Source organism: Cucurbita pepo, chromosome LG01, assembly GCF_002806865.2.
Source record: "Cucurbita pepo subsp. pepo cultivar mu-cu-16 chromosome LG01, ASM280686v2, whole genome shotgun sequence".
Taxonomy (NCBI): domain Eukaryota; kingdom Viridiplantae; phylum Streptophyta; class Magnoliopsida; order Cucurbitales; family Cucurbitaceae; genus Cucurbita; species Cucurbita pepo.
Genome location: NC_036638.1, coordinates 1,082,386 through 1,100,248, shown reverse-complemented (window position 1 = coordinate 1,100,248; position 17,863 = coordinate 1,082,386). Strand labels below are relative to the sequence as shown.

Below are 17,863 nucleotides of genomic sequence, written 5' to 3'. Positions count from 1 at the left end.
AAAATAATAATAATAATAATTTTTGAAAGTCAAATGTTAAAATTTGTATTTATCTCCTCTTACATTAAACCAATATTTATGGGGTTGGTAGGAAATATAATACGGAGCTGAACTATATTTATATTTAGTCAAAACCATAATTATAATATGCGAAGAATTAAATTTTACCGCTAATAAATATTGTTTGTTTTTTTTACCCGTTACGTATTACTGTGAGTCTAATAAATTCGCTGGCACATTACTCGGTGTCTGGTTTTGATACCATTTGTAATAACTCAAACCCATCGCTAACAGATACTGTCCGTTTTAGCACGTATTGTCGTCAACCTTAAGTTTACACAATCTTATGAGGAATGATTCGTTTCCCTCCCCGGGTGAGATCTCACATATTAATTAATGAATTAATAATAAAACTCAAGAAAAATATATTAATGTATAAAAAAATAGTAGTTAGATTACCCGTGACAACCCAAATCTAGATTGGGCTGTGAAATAATTTCGAGTTATTTGAGTTACCAACCTAACCAACCCGAAATTTAAGATTGACCCCAAAAATTTCTTCAACCCAACTCTGTATACCACTAATATTTTTACCGAGCACCCGAGCACAATTGTACGGAATAGAGTGTCATTAATGTTGTCTCGACTCAATTTCCTTCCATGCTTGAGGCAACCACGCATGCAAGGCACGTGCCATCTCCTACATTATCATACTCCGATGCATTCCCATATTAGGAATGTGTCAATGTAAGAACCTAAAATAATAATAATGAAAAACCCCATTAAAGAATTAATTTCTTCCTTTTCTAATAAATAAATAAAGAGATATTTTTTCACGTACAATTCCCTACACAAAATATCTTTGAGCTTAATGACGTGGCACTAATCTACCGGTTGATTTCTCTCGAAGTTCAATATCGTCCCTCCACGTGAATGATAGACACCTTAATAATGTGTTCCAAACACACCAGATCCGTCATCCCGTAAGTGAAGTGGAACCTATAGAATCGCTCCACGTGTAAAGCCAGATTGTGGAGCCGCAATTCAATACATCACCATGTACAGAGCCTTCACATATGGTAAATTTCAACGGCCGGATTTCCCGTATTAAATGTCACCAGAGCCATATTAAGCCTTGCGGAATGGAGCTGGGCCCATTGATCCTGCTGTACACGTGTAAGGTAGGATTAATATGTTGTGAATTGATATTGTAAAACCGCGTCGTAGAGGATCATCCGCTATAGTAAAATACCAAAGCTCAGCTTCCGTCGCTATCCAGTAGTTCCTCCAGAAGTCCCTTTCTCTTTCTTCTCACCGAGAGAGAAAGATCGAATGTCCTCACCGGTGAACCTCACCGACAATTTATCCGGCGACGGTCAGTTCACTTGAAATCTCTGTTAGTGGTGAAATTTTGAAGGTTTCTCTCTCATTGGTGGTTTCTTTGATTTTGATTGGTATTAAATTGCTTGTGCATTTGTGAGTTTCCTTTTTGTGTGTGTTTGGAATTTAGTTCGATCGTGTTTAGCACTGATCGTGGTTCGATTGCTGCTATGCGAGTTTTGATTTTTGAGATTTTTTGGTCATCTATCTGCAGATTGATTTTGGAAATCTTAGAGGTTTGGGCTTTCCGTGGTGCTTTGTTGGTATTTTTCGTCATTAACTTGAGCAGTGTCGTTGTCTACATCTGGCACTAGGCGTGGAGTCTGGTTCGAGTGTGTGCGCTGTGAAAGGAGCTGTTCTGGTTGGGCGGAGGTCGAGTCCCATAGATTGGAGAAGTGACTTTGAAGTTTTGGGGTTTTTGGTTCGGGGTTGTCTGCGGAAAGAATGGTACGTTTGAATTGGTAATTTTGCATACTTTCCCTCCTGCGCACGTTGCTGTGTTCTAACTTATCCATGTGAAAGACTAATTTTCAGTTTCTAGTTGGCCATAGGTGTTTGCCGGTACTGATCTATTACTACCGCATTTCTTTTTTCTCAAAATGCAGACATTGAAATTGATTGTTTACAGAAAATTAGTTCCTTTATTAGAGATTCGCTTATCTCTAGTTAAAGTGAATAATTCTGCGTTTAGAACATCATTTTTATTTCATTCTTTATTAATCAGCGACTAGGTTAATCTTCAATTTTCACAGACTAATTTACCTAACTCTAGGCTGTATCTTTCATTGAGATAGAGCTACGAATTCCTGTGACTTCAAAACCATGATAACATTATCAGATGAGTTAATGCTCTTTGAGATTATGATGAATTGCGATAACATCTCAAGGGTACAAGTCAATGAATGGGAGAAAGAGATCTGTAAGAATTTATTGAGTTTGTCTCTTTGGACCTTCAATAATTGACACCTGCCTAGTGTTCATATGGTTCCCCAATTTTTTTTTTATTGTTTTTGACTATTACTGAAGGTCGCCCAATATGCAGATGTACATGAATGGATGTTAGGCAACTTGCTTGAATTGGTATGTATTCTAAGAGTTTACAGTTTTTCACATTCAAAATTTAATCTTCAATAGCTCAGAATGTTGAGGTTTCTGTTTTAGTTAGATCTAGTTAAAGCTTTTAGCTGGGTCATCCAATCCTTCACAACTTTTGCAGCAATTAAATGCCAATTAATGAAAAAGTATGAAAAATTTCAGGAAATATTATAAACAATTTATTGATCTAACTCCCTTTTGTTGAATCAAAATTATTTTATTAATTCCTTTTTTCTTCGAATCTGTGCTTGCCTATTCTGGCAACCATATTTGCTTTCAGTTCATTTCCTTATGATTTTTTTAAAACTCAAAACGTAAATCCATTTACCTCAGTAGGTGAGCAGAACTCCTACAGTACTCATCCCGTGTCAATCATTGTGAGTATGAGGATGGAAACCAAGGATTATGCGTTGGATGCTTTCCATTGGCGGAAGTCTTAACTTTTGTTTCATCTGAAATTATATTCCACACTTCATTATAATTTCACTTGTTTCAATAAATTTGGATTCATTCAATATTTCCCCAAATCTAAAAGTATGTTTGTAAAAGATAAAGAATATGATAGGCATCTGATTTGCATGTCTATTTTAGTCTAACTATAGTAAATGGTAAGAAGTGTTTTTATTTATTTATTTTTGTAGCAAAGAAGAAAAATAATGGTTAATGAGGAGTTGAAATAAAAAATGAACTTCCGAAGGTTTAGCTAGGGATAAGAAGTTGTTTAATGATTATGGGCCTGGTTGATTGAATAAAGGCCCTCAAGCAACTTTCCTGCAAGGCCAACAAAACTCAAAGCCCTTACTAGAAGACTTGACAGGAAAAGTAGTGAAAGTCTACCATCTTAATGGTTCCATTAGTCCGAAAAATATATGTTGTCAGTATCATTTCTCAATGTTGGATGAATTGATGCTTACAATATTTTATTCAAAAGTTATGAAGACAACATTCAATATGTTATCTTGTTTGAAGGTAGAGTTGGACAGTATTTAGATAGAGATATTAGCTCACAGACTCTCGACAGGGATGTCAACTTGTTAGGTAGTTGTATGGATATGCAAGAGAAATTAAACAGATATAGAGGGGGAGGAAAAAGAGAAGAGAGAGAGAAAAAGGAAGCTTAGACTTTTGTAATACTTGATCCACTACTGTTTCACCAAAATATAAAGTCAGAGGTTTATTAATTGTACACTTTATTGATCACAAATTTTTTTAGCATGACATTGGATTTTGTAATCAGACATGAATAAGCTTGTACAGTACCTTTAAATTTGTATTTTATTATTACATCATGCCAAATTTCTTTTCTAATTCAATTTATGGAATAAATAGATTGGATTTTAACTAGGTACTTTATTCAGAAAATGAAATTCTGTGTACGTTTTGCTTGTGTAAGATATAACTTTAAGCTACATTTAGTCGAGTTTTTATTTGGAATGGATAAAACCAACTTTATGCTTTTCATGTTAGTTCTCAGTTATTACAGTTTGGAAATTTTCTGAAAATGAATTCATGAAAATATGCTTTTAAATAATATAGTACTTCAAGGAAGCTCTGCCTAATTATTCTGAAGCAAATTTCTTTGCAATAAATAGTTCACTTCCAGTTATTCGTTTATAATGTAGTTAGTTTTTATGTTCACATGACTATGTTCTAGAATACCATATGACTGATATAATTAGAGTTTTTTTTTTTTTTTTTTTTTTTTTTTTTTTTTTTTTTTTTTNAAAAATAAAAAATCATGAATTGTTCATGTGTAGCTGTAAAGCCTTTCCCTTTATTTGTAAATATGGTTATATGTTGCTGTCTGGATGTGAGGTGCCCAGAAAATGAAAAAGAAAAAAAAAAAAGAATCAATAACTTCTTGTTGTTATCCTAGAAGCTTAAGAAAATTAATGTGGAATGTTAACGTTAACTTCTAGTATTTAGTCTTTTCCCTTATTGTTTTGAATGCAAACTATATACTTAACCATATGATATTGCAGTCAAGTTTATCTTTTGCACTTGTGTTTCTGAATTTTCATTTGGGTTGTTTTGGAGTAGGTTCTTGTACTTTGGAAGTGCAGGCTGTTTTTTCATTATGATTTTATAGTATTTAGTTGCTTCTCAAGTATTTGCTTTTTGGCAGTCCTTCCAGCATAAAAGCTTTTGGATACCTAGGGATGCTGGGTGTTTAACTGATGGAGAGATGAACTATGATAGTTCCTCTAGAATTGAAAACAAGCGTGGCCATCAATGGTTTATGGATGGCAGTGCACCAGAGTTATTCAGTAGCAAGAAGCAAGCAATAGAAACTGTAAATACTAGAACTGTTCCAGGCGTTCCACACATGAATGTTTCTCCCTGGGAAAACACTTCAAGTTTTCAATCAGTTCCTGGGCCCTTCACTGATCGCCTCTTTGGCTCCGAGCCAATACGAACAGTCAATGTGGTTGATAGAAGCATCACTGTTGGAAATGCAAATATGGACATGGGAAGAAAGGAGTTTGAGAATCATTTTGCAAACAACCCGTCAGTTGGCTTGTCCATGTCACAATCCATTGAGGATCCCTCATCATGCCTCAATTTTGGTGGAATTAGAAAGGTTAAAGTCAATCAAGTCAGGGACGCTGACATTGGCATGTCTGCCTCTTTGGGACATGCCTATAGCAGCAGGGGTGATGGTACAGTTTCAATGGGTACAGCATTTAAGAAAATTCATGAGAACGCCATATCATTGGGCCAATCTTATAATAGTAGAGATGAGAATAGCATCTCGGTTGGCCCTGCATATCACAAGACAGATGATAGTTTTATTTCAATGGGTCATGCTTTCAGCAAGGGTGATGGAAATTTTATTACAAATGGTCATAACTATAGCAAGGGAGACAATAGCATCCTATCGATGAGTCAGCCTTTTGACAAGGGGGATTACTCTTTTATTTCAATGGGTCAGTCTTATGAGAAGGCAGAAGGCAATATCATTTCTTTTGGTGCCTCCTACAATAAAGGGCATGAAAATTTTATCTCAATGGGGCCAGCCTATAGTAAGGCAGGTGATACTTTCATTTCAATGGCTTCCCCCTATAATAAGGGAAATGATGATATATCAATGGGTCCAACCTATGACAAGGTGAACTCTGATATTGTACATGTGGGTCCCAAATATGACAAAGCAGATTCTGGTGCTGTGTCTATGGCTCACAACTATCATAAGGGTGAGAGTAATACCATATCTTTTGGAGGGTTTGATGATGAGAATGCGGCAGATAATCCATCTGGTGGGATCATTAGCAGTTACGACTTGTTGATGGCTAATCAGGCTTCTGCCCAAGCATCAGAAGTGTCAAACCTGAGAGATTCAGTTGATCCTCATGCGGAAGTAAACTTTAATAATGCTACAAAAGTTGATGTTAAGATTGACACTAGTTCCAAGAATAAAGAGCCTAGGACGACTAAGAAGGTGCCACCAAATAGCTTCCCTTCAAATGTTAAAAGCTTGCTCTCAACTGGTATGCTTGATGGGGTTCCTGTGAAATATGTTTCTTGGTCACGGGAGGTAATATTTATTTTCTTAAATATATTTTTCATTTTTAATTTGAAAATATGGAGAAGGCTATGGAACTAATGTCTTTTCTGCCACCTTTTTTAACTTTTTATGTTGGAAAGAAAAATCTCAAGGGAATTATAAAAGGGACTGGATATTTGTGCAGCTGTGACAACTGCAATCATTCTAAGGTACCTTGATTTTTTTTTTTTTTTTTTTTTTTTTTTTTTTTTTTTTTNCAGCTCTACGATTAAGGTTTCCAAATGAGTTACATTCCACAGGCTCTCAATGCTTATGAATTTGAGAGGCATGCTGGCTGCAAAACCAAACATCCAAACAATCACATTTATTTTGAGAATGGTAAAACTATCTATGCTGTTGTTCAAGAGCTAAAGAACACCCCTCAGGAGTTGTTATTTGACGCAATTCAGAATGTGACTGGTTCTCCCATTAATCAGAAGAATTTTCGTATTTGGAAAGGTGACTTTTTTTTTTTTTTTTGTAACTTCCATACAATCTTTGCGTGACTGCATTAGTAAAAATATGAAGGGTTATTTATTTCTAGTGCGTTAGGGAGTGTAAATTTGTACGAGATGACTAATATTCAATCAAATTTCACAAAATTTTCTTGTGCAAATAAAATATAGGAGAAGTTTAAATAAATGAAAGAAAAAGAGAGAACGGCAGGGTGTTGGTCTTCTTGGCTGGTCAAAGGTGGGCAGCCAAGAAGGTTTGTTTGGCTTTGACTGCCATGGTTTTCAAATACCACACGAATCAGAATAGCATGAGAGCAACTAAAACCACTTGTTTTCCTTGCAGTATGTTAGAGCCACTTGTTTTTTTCTAGGAAGAAAAATATATGTTGGTATCTGGAGTAGATTTCACGTAAACACATTTTATATTTGTCTGACTTTTTTTCTTTTCAAATTTATAATAAAAATTTATGTTTAAGTTTTTCACTTTTTCTGACATTCCTACTACACAGCATCTTATCAAGCTGCCACCCTTGAACTCCAGCGTATTTATGGAAAAGATGAAGTAACTATTCCTTCTTGAGATGGGGATTTACCTTACTAAATTTTGAGGTAGGTTATGTTTGCATCTGTGCTTAGCTTTGTTCAGATTTGTATACATTAGGTTTCAAGTTGACTTTTGTTACATGAGGAAGCCAATGTCTGTAAACATATCCCTTTTTTGTTCCCTGTAGATTAAGTTGATAGGACATTGAGGTGAAGTTTTGGATATCCATGTACTTGTAAGTGGGGGTGGGGGGGTGGGGGGCTAATGACTTTAGATTGTGCAAGCACGGTGCCATTTCCTACCTCACTTGTAGTATGACTAAAGGCATGTTTGTGATGTGTCGTTTCCTACCTCACGCGGTGACGTATGGTATGTCTGTAAGTAATTTTGGAATTGACAAAATTACTTTTGTCATACCTTTTTAGTTATTTTGGGATGACAAAAGTTATTTTAATTCTCGGGCAGCGTAGTGTGGAGTGTTATTTCATGTTACATGTACAAAATTAAGACATGAAATAGGGAAAGTAGTGATCAAAATGTTTTGAATTATTGAACCACTGTACCATCTTAATTTTTTCCATCTCTCTTTTTTTATTAGTCTTATTCTTAAGTTCACACAATGTAGCTCTCTACATTACACGCATGTAGAGGAGGAAAATTCCAAGCCTTTTCACTAACCTAGGATAAATGAGCTTAAGATAATGTGAAGCATCTCGAGGACTTGGAGCTCAAAGGTTTGGTGTGTATGCTGATGGTGTTTCATTCATCTCTGCTTGAGATGTATTTTCTGACTTATTCTATTTTGTTTATTTATTATTTGATTTTGCTGATACTTGTATTATACCACTTGTAGACCTCAAAGATATACCCTCCAGGGTATTTAATGACAGGATGGGTTTGTAATCAAAACATTGCTAAAGTGAGTAAATTGTAAACCAGTAGTGGCAATCAAAGATGCTATGGATGAATGGCAATCGGTGAAGGCGTTTTCAGTCGGGTCAGCTACCTGCCAACTTACGAAGAATGCCTTCCTGCTTTTCCTTTCATGTTACATTTTGTTCTTTATATTGTTCCCTCATGGCAGAATTGTATTGAAGCATTTTACCATAGAGTAGTCTGAAACATCCATCTGGTCCTTTTCTTCAATTGCAAAGAGTACATTTTGGTTGAAATGAAAATACAGGTACTTTAACCGCGTACACGTGCTCGTATATCAACTGATTTCAGGACAATTACAGGGTGTTTAGAATTCATCTATTTGTCTCCTCTTTGGCAACGTCAAGCAGCACCATGAATCCTTCATTTGATTGAATTGCTTTAGAAGCTCATCCTTTAGTCATTTGTTGCTCACAAGGTGTTTTCTTGTCACAGTCTGATTTAATAATTGAAAGCTGATCTTTGTTTATGCCTTACAAGACCAGGTACAAGCCAGTGATCATGACCACTGCGCCAATAATCCTGCAAACAGAGTTGAAAGCTATAGCAAGCCGGCTTCCCATTAAGCAACTGAAATGACATCTCTTACACAGCATTATTTTATTTTCCTATCAGATTTGTTCAAGGGAAATTTTGGAACAATACAGGCTTTTGAAGCATATTTCTTACATGCCCAAGAACGTTGTGTGTTTTATTACTTGCATCATTCTTGCATCTAAAATATAGAAAGGTCTTGATGGATTTTGTTGTCAATTTTGTTCCCTAATATTGGTTTGTGTGGCTTAATTTGTGATTAAGTTGCATACTTGTAAGTTAACCCTCTATTTCCTCAATGTATATTAGTTTTAGTACCTTTTCTAAGGAAAAAGTGTTGTTACAATTGATTTTGTTTCTGTAAATGAATTTTTTTTATTAACTAATATTCAAATTTGAAAAAAAAAAAATTATATTTGCATAGTCTCTGATTGCTGTCAATCATCGTCTATTGCGATAGGCTACGTTTCTCGTACTCTATTGGTGTAAACTACGATTGATGTTAGCTATAGTTTATTAATGTCAGTCGTAGTTTATACAATCGTAAAAATGGATTCTAATACTCTAGCTTGTAGAAAGCATTGAGGCGGTCACTGTAGCGTTAGGAGATGTTTTTGATAGAGATTGATGTGCCATATGTTTCAAGCGTCGAGATACCACAAGCATCGAGAAAGGACAATCGTGTGGCATCGAGTGAGGTTAATCTCAAAAGTTGATTTTGATTGCTTGATTGCCTTCCATGAATGCAAAACTCACAAATACACTTTGGTTGAAATGAAAATGAAGGATACCCCAACCAGTTCACTCACTTAACTCATATATTAATACATTCCAAAACAATTGCAATTCGTTTAGAATTCATCAATTTGTGTCCTCTTTGGTAACATTAACCACCACAAATTCTTCACCATTTCCAGCCATTTGTTGCTCACAAGGTGTTATCTTATCACACTCTAATTTAACAGAAGCTTGATCTTTGCTTTTGCCCCACAGAACCAAATACAAGCCACTGATAATGGCCACTGCTCCAAGAACCCTGCAAAACAGTTCAAAGGCTTTAGCTTGAGCTGGTTCAAACATGAAGGCTGTTGAAACATGGTTGTTCTTACCTTCCCAAGAACATTATCTCAGCCAAGATGAAGGAGCTCATGATTGCAACAAGAATCATGCTCAAAGGACTGAACGCTGTCACAAAAACAGGCCCTTTTGTTTGCATCACTACTCCTTGAATGTAATAAGTCACCCCTGTACATATTACTCCCTGCAACCAAACATTACTGCTATTAGTGTGACATCCCACGTCGGTTGTTGTGGAAATCTCTCCCTAGTAGATACATTTCAAAGCTTTGAGGAGAAGCCCGAAAGAGAAAGCCCAAGGAAGACAATATCTGTCAGTGGTGGACTTAGACCGTTACAGTTAGTTAAGAAAAAAAAGGGACCGAAATGAATACTTACAGCATAAACAACAGCCAGAAGCTGACTGTCAAAGTGCAAAACCCAAGCAGCAGGGTTCCCCCTCTCAATGATCAAAGCCACCCCAGACCCTCCAATGGTGCCCACCAAGCATATCAATGCCGTAAGCGACAGCTCGACCGGGTACTCTTTCAATGTAATCGCCTAACGCCATTGACATCGAGTTAACATCATCACCAACTCTAAGCTCCATAAACCAAAAAAGAAGCCATTTCTTACCTGAAGAGTGATGAAAGCTGACCAGCAAATGCAGCCAGTTGCTATCATGAGTGAGCCCTTGAGTGGGCTCTGGTGAGTAGCAGAGCCACCAGAAGAAGCGGAGGGCTGGCTCCCTTTTGTCCATGGCAGATTCAACATTGGCCCTCTTATGAACGTCATAATCATAGCTCCTCCAACTGTCACTATGGTTCCTAGGATCTTCGCTTGGCTTCCCCTTTTCAAAATACTCACTTTCTCAAGCCTGCCATACAAATATTCATACCATGTTGGGTGACCAAACCAAAATGGGTTAAACAAAACCAACTCAAACACTTGAAGTACCTGCAAGCCCAAGCCATGAGGAAAGAAAAAGCTGGTAGAATATTGCACATGGCTGCTGTAAACGTTGCTGTTGTGAGCTTCATACCAGTAAAGTACAAGTTTTGATCGATCACTGGCCTGAAATTCACAAACCCATTTAAGAACATGAATAAAAGATTAAAATTTTCACATTCTTTTTGGTATTGAGTAAAGAATCATTCTTACTCCAATAAACCCATCAACACAATCTTCCATAATATCGAAAAAGTCATCTTCGTCCTCGCCTTCCTGCATGCAAATTTGAATATTATCGTCATTTCATAACCATTAAATGTCGAGAATTGTTGGGACGGAGTCCCACTTTAGAGGATGATTATGAGTTTATAAGTAAAGAATGCATCACGGTTGGTATGAGGCCTTTTTGAGTTTATGCTCAAAGTGGACAATATCATACCAGCGTGGAGAGTCGTGATTCCTAACATTAAATACGTACCCAAAAATGAAAAACTAGTAGCTAGACGATCGAGAATGATGTAGAACCTGTCAAAGATGATGGCGAAAGGAGCAATGACAAGAGTAGCAACAGCATGACGATAAACCACAAAGACATGTGGGCTCATGCCTTTGTCCAAGGCAGACTTAGCAAGAATGGTCATTCCAGCATAGCCAAACTGCACAAAAACGACCACTAAATATGGCTTAGCCAATTCAAAAAGCCTCCCATAACCCTCCATTTCAAAACCCTTTTGTGTATCTCTTGGTGTGTTGTTCAGCTGAGTTCATATGAAAAGCTGAAGTAAATGTGGTTTATATAGAAGGGTTTTTGATGGCGGGATAAGCAAAGTCTAGGGTCTCCACTAAGCTCAACACACACACACACACACTAAGAGGAGAAGCAAATTCGTTAAAGGATTCATAAACAATTAGTACACAATTGGAAGAGAAGATGGTTTCCACATGTGTAAAGTGAAGTGTCACCAATTTGCCTTCTTTCAGAAGTGATGCCACACAGCTCATAGTTTATACATCTCTTAATGCTTCATTTTATCTATCTTCTACCGTTTTCTTTATTTTAATATCACGTATGAACGAGCGACTTACAACAATCGATACTTACTATCTATATCAATAAGACTCATCTTTTTTTTTTTTTTCGAACTACAAAAACTTTGAGTTAATCATGTTTAATATGGAGCAATTCTGTGAGATCCCTTATCAGTTGTAGAAGGGAACGAAACATTTTTTTATAAAGGTGTGAAAACTTCTTTCTATCATATGCGCTTTCAAACCGTGAGACCGATGACGATGCGTAACGGGTCAAAGCGACAATATCTACTAGTGGTAAACTTAAGTTGTTACAAATGGTATCAAAGGCAAATACCGAGCGGTGTGTTAACGAGGATGCTAGGCCTCCAAGAGGGTGGATAGTGATGTTCCACGTCGGTTGGAGAGGAGAACGAAACATTCCTTATAAAGGTGTGGAAACCTTTTCCTAGCATACGTGTTTTAAAATCGTGAGGCTGACGACGATATGTAACGTGCAAACCGGACAATATCTGCTAGTGGTGGACTTTGGCTGGCACAAATGGTATCAGAGTCAGATACCGGGCGGTATGTTAACGAAGATGCTAGGCCTTCAAGAGGGTGGATAGTGATGTTCTACGTCGGTTGGAGAGGAGAACGAAACATTCCTTATAAGTTAGATAACTTCTTAAGAAAATTTCCAAGAAACATACGAGTGAGGACAAACTATGCTAAAATGCGGTGGTTTGTGGGGATAGTCGAGGCTATCAAAATGTCGATTTATCCAGCAATCTAGTATTCTTATGCATGAAAATGTTCCGTTCAGCTGTTGTGTTTGGACTCTATTATGGATTCCTGACCATATTTTCTACCGAGCCCTCGTATCTCTCCCTTCTTCAAGCTCGAGTTATGGGTGTATTCACTTTACAAAAATGTCCTCCGAATTCTAAATTCTTGATAGGATCGATTATTCTAATTTGATTTTTTTTGTTTTTTTTTCATATTTGTAGTTGTCCATATGTCACCATCACTTTGTTTTTGCCTTAAAAAATAGATTAGGAGCGTTTATGGTACGAAAACCATCATATTATTGTCATAATAATTGGAAAAATCCAAAAATAAAATAAATAAAAAATAATTGAATGAACCTACAAAAATATGGCTTTAAAAGAGTGGAAATTTACGTATTACACATTTTACTAATTTTTTTCTATTTTTAAATAATTAAAAAAAAAAAAAAAAAAAAAAAAAACAAAAAANCCGAGCATTATAATTTATATAGACACAATCATTAACATTTCAAACTCTTTAATTTATTTCACAAAGTCGATTCTCCACGTAAACGTTACAAACAATCGTTTCATTATTTAAAGTATTACAAATTTCCGAACCCAACCCAGTTTGTAATCGTTCAAGTCGACCGTTAATAGATATTGTTCGTTTTGGCTCGTTATGTATTACCGTCACCCTCATCATTTTAAAGCGTATCTGTTGGGGAGAGATTTTCATACTTTTATAAGGAATGATTCATTCACCTCTTCAAATAACTTGAGATCGTACATAAACTGATAGGCACCGACGACAATAATAGAAAGTAAAATGGTATGGATGGCATGATGGTGGAGATTAGATATCTACTGTTGGTACCTAAATGCTATCCACATCACAAATCACAAGGCCACAGATGAGAAACTGAGCACTTTTGAAGCAAATCCAATTCTAATACGACACTTAATGGTACCATTATGAATATTAAAACAATACACAATTTTTGCTAGTTTTTGATGCCACAGATTATCATAAAAGAATGAGTTTGTGGGTTTGGAACACAAATTAGTAGCAGAGTTGTTTGTCTACTCACAGCTTAAATAATTGCCTTTTGTTTCAATGGATATCCATCTAAGATCTTCATTCACCTATTCCTTTTCTTTTTCTTTTAATCCTTTCGAGCGGTTTGTTTTTGTCGTCGTTCAAGTTAATTTAGAACGTAATTATTCAGGTCGTTCAACCTCATCCTTCTTCGAAAGTTCTACGTCACCTTGTCAAGTTTTTCACTCTCCGTTTAACTTATAGATGAAGATCTGTTGACATGACAGCTGATATTCAATTCATTTGATTTTGATGAGTGTCGAAAGTGAGGGGAGAGAATGGTAATTTGAACCGTCTTCTTTTTAATACAATAAAATTGGGCTACGTTGAGCTATGTTTGACTGTGTTTTGGATCATGTACTCATCTTTATTCAAACCTATTTTGAGAGATCGAGACACTCGGGCATGCTTTTCTCGTGATAATTGATGATTTAGGGTTTAACCCATTTCTTCTTCCTCTGCAACAACGCAACTTTCCAAAACCCTAAACCTTAAACCCTCCTCGCGTCCTTGTAGAATACAACTCTCTGTTTGTTTAATTCTCTTTTAGAAAATGTAATCACAAGTTCTTCTTTTGTCAACCGAGATAGTAGGACCTCTCGATCCATAACCATCTTTGGTTTGAATACTCGAATGCTTGATGTTTCTAAAAATGGCTGGGGACACCGAGTAGGATTACACAACAAGCCCCTCCATACCTGATGAAGCTTGCTAGATGAATTGATTATGGGTTGCAATAACCTTTTCATTTTGTTCTACTGGTTTCTCTTCATATCATCACTGTCAGGCTTCACATCACAGGTAATGGTTTTGGGAGTTTGTTTACGGCCCTATGTTACTTAAAATTCTCTCAAAGCTATGAATTAGAGTAAGGTTAGTCCATTCGAACCTTTTTTTTGTATATAAACCTTGAAAAACTCCTCAGTACTAGAAGTCGCAGCCGCACAAGAAATGTGAAAACTCCTACAATGTTATAGCAATGGTTTGAACCACTTTTTTTATTCTATAAAATTACTGAATACTCATTTTGTAATTGAATTTAAATAGATAAAAAGTTTCAATTGGGTTGAAAATTATAGTATTTAATGTATATTTAGTTAAAAATGAATATGGAATACTATATTATAGCGTTAAAAAAATGCTATAATAAGTTAAATATTGGCATAATATTCTAGCTATATTCCACCTATTATAGCTTTAATAAAATGCTATAAAATATTTTTATAACAACGTATATAAGCTATAGTTTTATACTTTATTATAGCATCTATTATAACTATAAAAAAAACGTTATAAAAAGACTTTTGATAACATGGGCTGTCACGATATACTAAAAACGTTATCAAAAGTCTACGGTAACGTTTTTCGTATGCTACTGTATCCATTGTTTCTTGTAGTGTGGGATTTAGTTGTATAGACACCCTACAAATCATAACATTTAAAAATTATGTCGAGTATCTTTACTTTTATTTGATTACTCGACCAATTCAAACCATTTCAATTACTTTTTACAAGGTTCAGAAAGTTTCTTAAAATTTCTAGTTCTATCGACATTTCCATAACATTTAGACCTCGACATTGTTATACCTTTCTACACGTGCTCATACAATATGTACTAGGACGATTACGGGTCGAGTTCATCAATGTTTCTCCTCTTGGGGAAGATGAAGCACCACAAATTCGTCATTTGGTTGAACCATCTTCAAAGACTCATCCTTTCCAATCATTTTTTGGTCACTAGGTGATATCTTATCACACTCAGATTTAGCTGAAACATGATCATCTTTGCTTTTGCCCCACAGAACCAAATACAAGCCACTGATAATGACCACTGCTCCAAGAACCCTGCAAAACAGTTGAAAGGCTTTAGCTTTAGCTTGAGCTGGTTCAAACATGAAGGCTGTTGGAACATGATTGTTCTTACCTGCCCAACAACATCATCTCACCCAATATGAAGGAGCTCATGATTGCAACAAGAACCATGCCCAGAGGACTGAATGCTGTCACAAAAACAGGCCCTTTTGTTTGCATCACTACTCCTTGAAGGTAATAAGTCACCCCTGTACATATTACTCCCTGCAACCAAACATTACTGTTATTAGTGTGACATCCCATGTCGGTTGTTGTGGAAACCTCTTCCTAGTAGACTCGTTTTAAAGCCTTGAGGGGAAGCCCGAAAGAGAAAGTCTAAAGAGGACAATATCTGTTAGTGGTGGACTTGGACCGTTGCGGTTAGTGAAGAAAAAATGAGAGAAAACCCGGAAGAGAAAGCCGAAAGAGGACAATATCTGTTAGTGGTGGACTTTGACCATTACAGCTAGTGAAGAAAAAATGAGAGGAAGCCCGAAAGAGAAAGCCTAAAGAGGACAATATCTGTTAGTGGTGGACTTGAACCATTAATTAGTGAAGAAAAAATGAGGGGAAGCCCGAAAGAGAAAGTCCAAGGAAGACAATATCTGTTAGTGGTAGACTTGGACCGTTATAGTTAGAATACTTACGGAATAAACAACAGCGAGAAGCTGACTGTCAAAGTGCAAAACCCAAGCAGCAGGGTTCCCCCTCTCAATGATCCAAGCCACCCCAGACCCTCCAATGGTGCCCACCAAACATATCAACGCCGTAAGCGACAGCTCGGCCGGGTAATCTTTCAATGTAATCGCCTAACGCCATCGACATCGAGTTAACATCATCACCAACTCTGACCTCCATAAACCAAAAAAGAAGCCAGTTCTTACCTGAAGAGTGATGAAAGCAGACCAGCAAATGCAGCCAGCTGCTATCATGAGTGAGCCCTTAAGTTGGCTCTGGTGAGTTACAGAGCCACCAGAAGAAGCAGAGGGCTGGCTCCCTTTTGTCCATGGCAGATTCAACATTGGCCCTCTTATGAACGTCATAATCATAGCTCCTCCAACTGTCACTATGGTTCCTAAGATCTTTGCTTGGCTTCCCCTTTTCAAAATACTCACTATCTCAAGCCTGCCATACAAATATTCATACCATGTTGGGTGACCAAACCAAAATGGGCTTAAAAGCTTTCATGCACAAAATTTGAAGTACCTGCAAGCCCAAGCCATGAGGAAAGAAAAAGCTGGTAGAATATTGCCCATGGCAGCTGAAAAGGTTGCTGTTGTGAGCTTCATACCAGTAGTGTACAAGTTTTGATCGATCACTGGCCTGAAATTCACAAACCCCATTTAAGAACATGAACAAAAGATTAAACTTATCACATTTTAATTGGTATTGAGTAAACAATCATTCTTACTCCAATAAACCCATCAACACAATCTTGCAGAGTATTGAAAAGCTCATCTTGGTCCTCGCCTTCCTGCATGCAAAACTAAGAACTCAACCTTCTATATGGAGGCAGAGGAAGTAGCTAGTTGGTGGAGAGTAATGAAAGGACCTGTCAAAGATAATGGCAAAAGGAGCAATGACAAGAGTAGCAACAGCATAACGATAAACCACAAACACATGTGGGCTCATGCCTTTGTCCAAGGCAGACTTAACAAGAATGGTCATTCCAGCATAACCAAACTGCACAAAAATGACCATCAAATATGGCTTAGCCATTCCAAAAAGCCTTTCAAAACGCTCCATTTCAAACCCTTTTGTGTATCTCTTGTTGTGTTCTTCAGCCTTTTGTGGTTGAATTCATGTGAAAAGCTGAAGTAAATGTGGTTTTTATAGAAGGGTTTCCACTAAGCTCAACACACACACACAAGAGGAGAAGCAAGTTCGTTGAAGGATTCATAAAAAATTAGGACACAATTGGAAGAAAGGTTTCCAGATGTGTAAAGTGAAGTGCCACTAATTTGCCTTCTTTAGAAAGTGATGCCCATCACAAATACAAAACAAAACCACACAAAACTTCAACCACCCGAAAGTATCGATAGCTACTGCCTATACTAATAAGATTCATCTTCTTTTTCTTTGATACGGGTAAGAACTTAAAGTCAACTATGTTTAATTTGGAGCAATTCTGTGAGATCCCACGTCGGTTTGAGAGGGGAACGAAACGTTCCTTAAAAGGCTGTGGAAATCTCTCCCTAACAGACGTGTTTCAAAATCGTGGGTTGACGGTGATATGTAATGGACCAAAGCGAACAATATCTGCTAGTGGTAGACTTGCGCTGTTACAAATAATATCAGAGCCAGACACTAGGCAGTGTGCCAGCGAGGACGTTAGGCCCCTTAAAGGGGTGAATTGTGAGGTCCCACATCGGTTGGAGAGGGGAATGAAACATTCCTTAGAAATGTGTGGAAACCTCTCCCTAACATACGTGTTTTAAAACCGTGAGGTTGACGACGATACGTAATGGGCCAAAGCGAACAATATCTGCTAGTAGTGGACTTGCGCTGTTATAAATGGTATTAGAGCCAAACACCGGGCGGTGTGCTAGCGAGGACGTTAGACCCTTAAGAGGGGTGAATTGTGAGATCCTACATCGGTTGGAGAGGGTAACGAAACATTCCTTAGAAGGGTGTGGAAAC

General features: G+C 37.0%; 3 protein-coding genes across 6 annotated transcripts; 1 reads left to right on the top strand and 2 right to left on the bottom strand.

Moving 5' to 3' along the window:
* Positions 1-1,286: 1,286 nt before the first annotated feature.
* Positions 1,287-8,217, top strand: LOC111793634. Of its 4 annotated transcripts, none has more exons than XM_023675628.1 (7): positions 1,287-1,375; positions 1,595-1,827; positions 4,601-6,010; positions 6,121-6,189; positions 6,280-6,478; positions 6,984-7,083; positions 7,872-8,217. In XM_023675628.1, the coding sequence occupies exons 2-6, from the start codon at positions 1,825-1,827 to the stop codon at positions 7,052-7,054; spliced, it is 1,752 nt and encodes a 583-aa protein (XP_023531396.1). In that variant the 5' UTR covers positions 1,287-1,375; positions 1,595-1,824; the 3' UTR covers positions 7,055-7,083; positions 7,872-8,217. The 4 variants fall into 4 exon arrangements, with proteins under 4 accessions (XP_023531396.1, XP_023531370.1, XP_023531378.1 ...); XM_023675602.1 differs by having other exon boundaries at positions 1,287-1,417; XM_023675610.1 differs by having other exon boundaries at positions 1,287-1,454.
* A 955-nt stretch (positions 8,218-9,172) lies between these two features.
* Positions 9,173-11,273, bottom strand: LOC111793663 (WAT1-related protein At2g39510-like). The gene is made up of 7 exons (XM_023675652.1): positions 11,021-11,273; positions 10,706-10,768; positions 10,502-10,618; positions 10,181-10,421; positions 9,944-10,105; positions 9,598-9,749; positions 9,173-9,524 (listed from the first exon to the last, which is right to left on the bottom strand). Exons 1-7 carry the CDS (start codon positions 11,212-11,214, stop codon positions 9,350-9,352), a joined length of 1,104 nt encoding a protein of 367 aa, XP_023531420.1. The 5' UTR covers positions 11,215-11,273; the 3' UTR covers positions 9,173-9,349.
* Positions 11,274-14,801: 3,528 nt separating this feature from the next.
* Positions 14,802-17,033, bottom strand: LOC111793655 (WAT1-related protein At2g39510-like). Its single transcript, XM_023675640.1, has 7 exons — positions 16,776-17,033; positions 16,635-16,697; positions 16,430-16,546; positions 16,108-16,348; positions 15,871-16,032; positions 15,297-15,448; positions 14,802-15,217 (listed from the first exon to the last, which is right to left on the bottom strand). Exons 1-7 carry the CDS (start codon positions 16,967-16,969, stop codon positions 15,013-15,015), a joined length of 1,134 nt encoding a protein of 377 aa, XP_023531408.1. The 5' UTR covers positions 16,970-17,033; the 3' UTR covers positions 14,802-15,012.
* Positions 17,034-17,863: the final 830 nt, after the last annotated feature.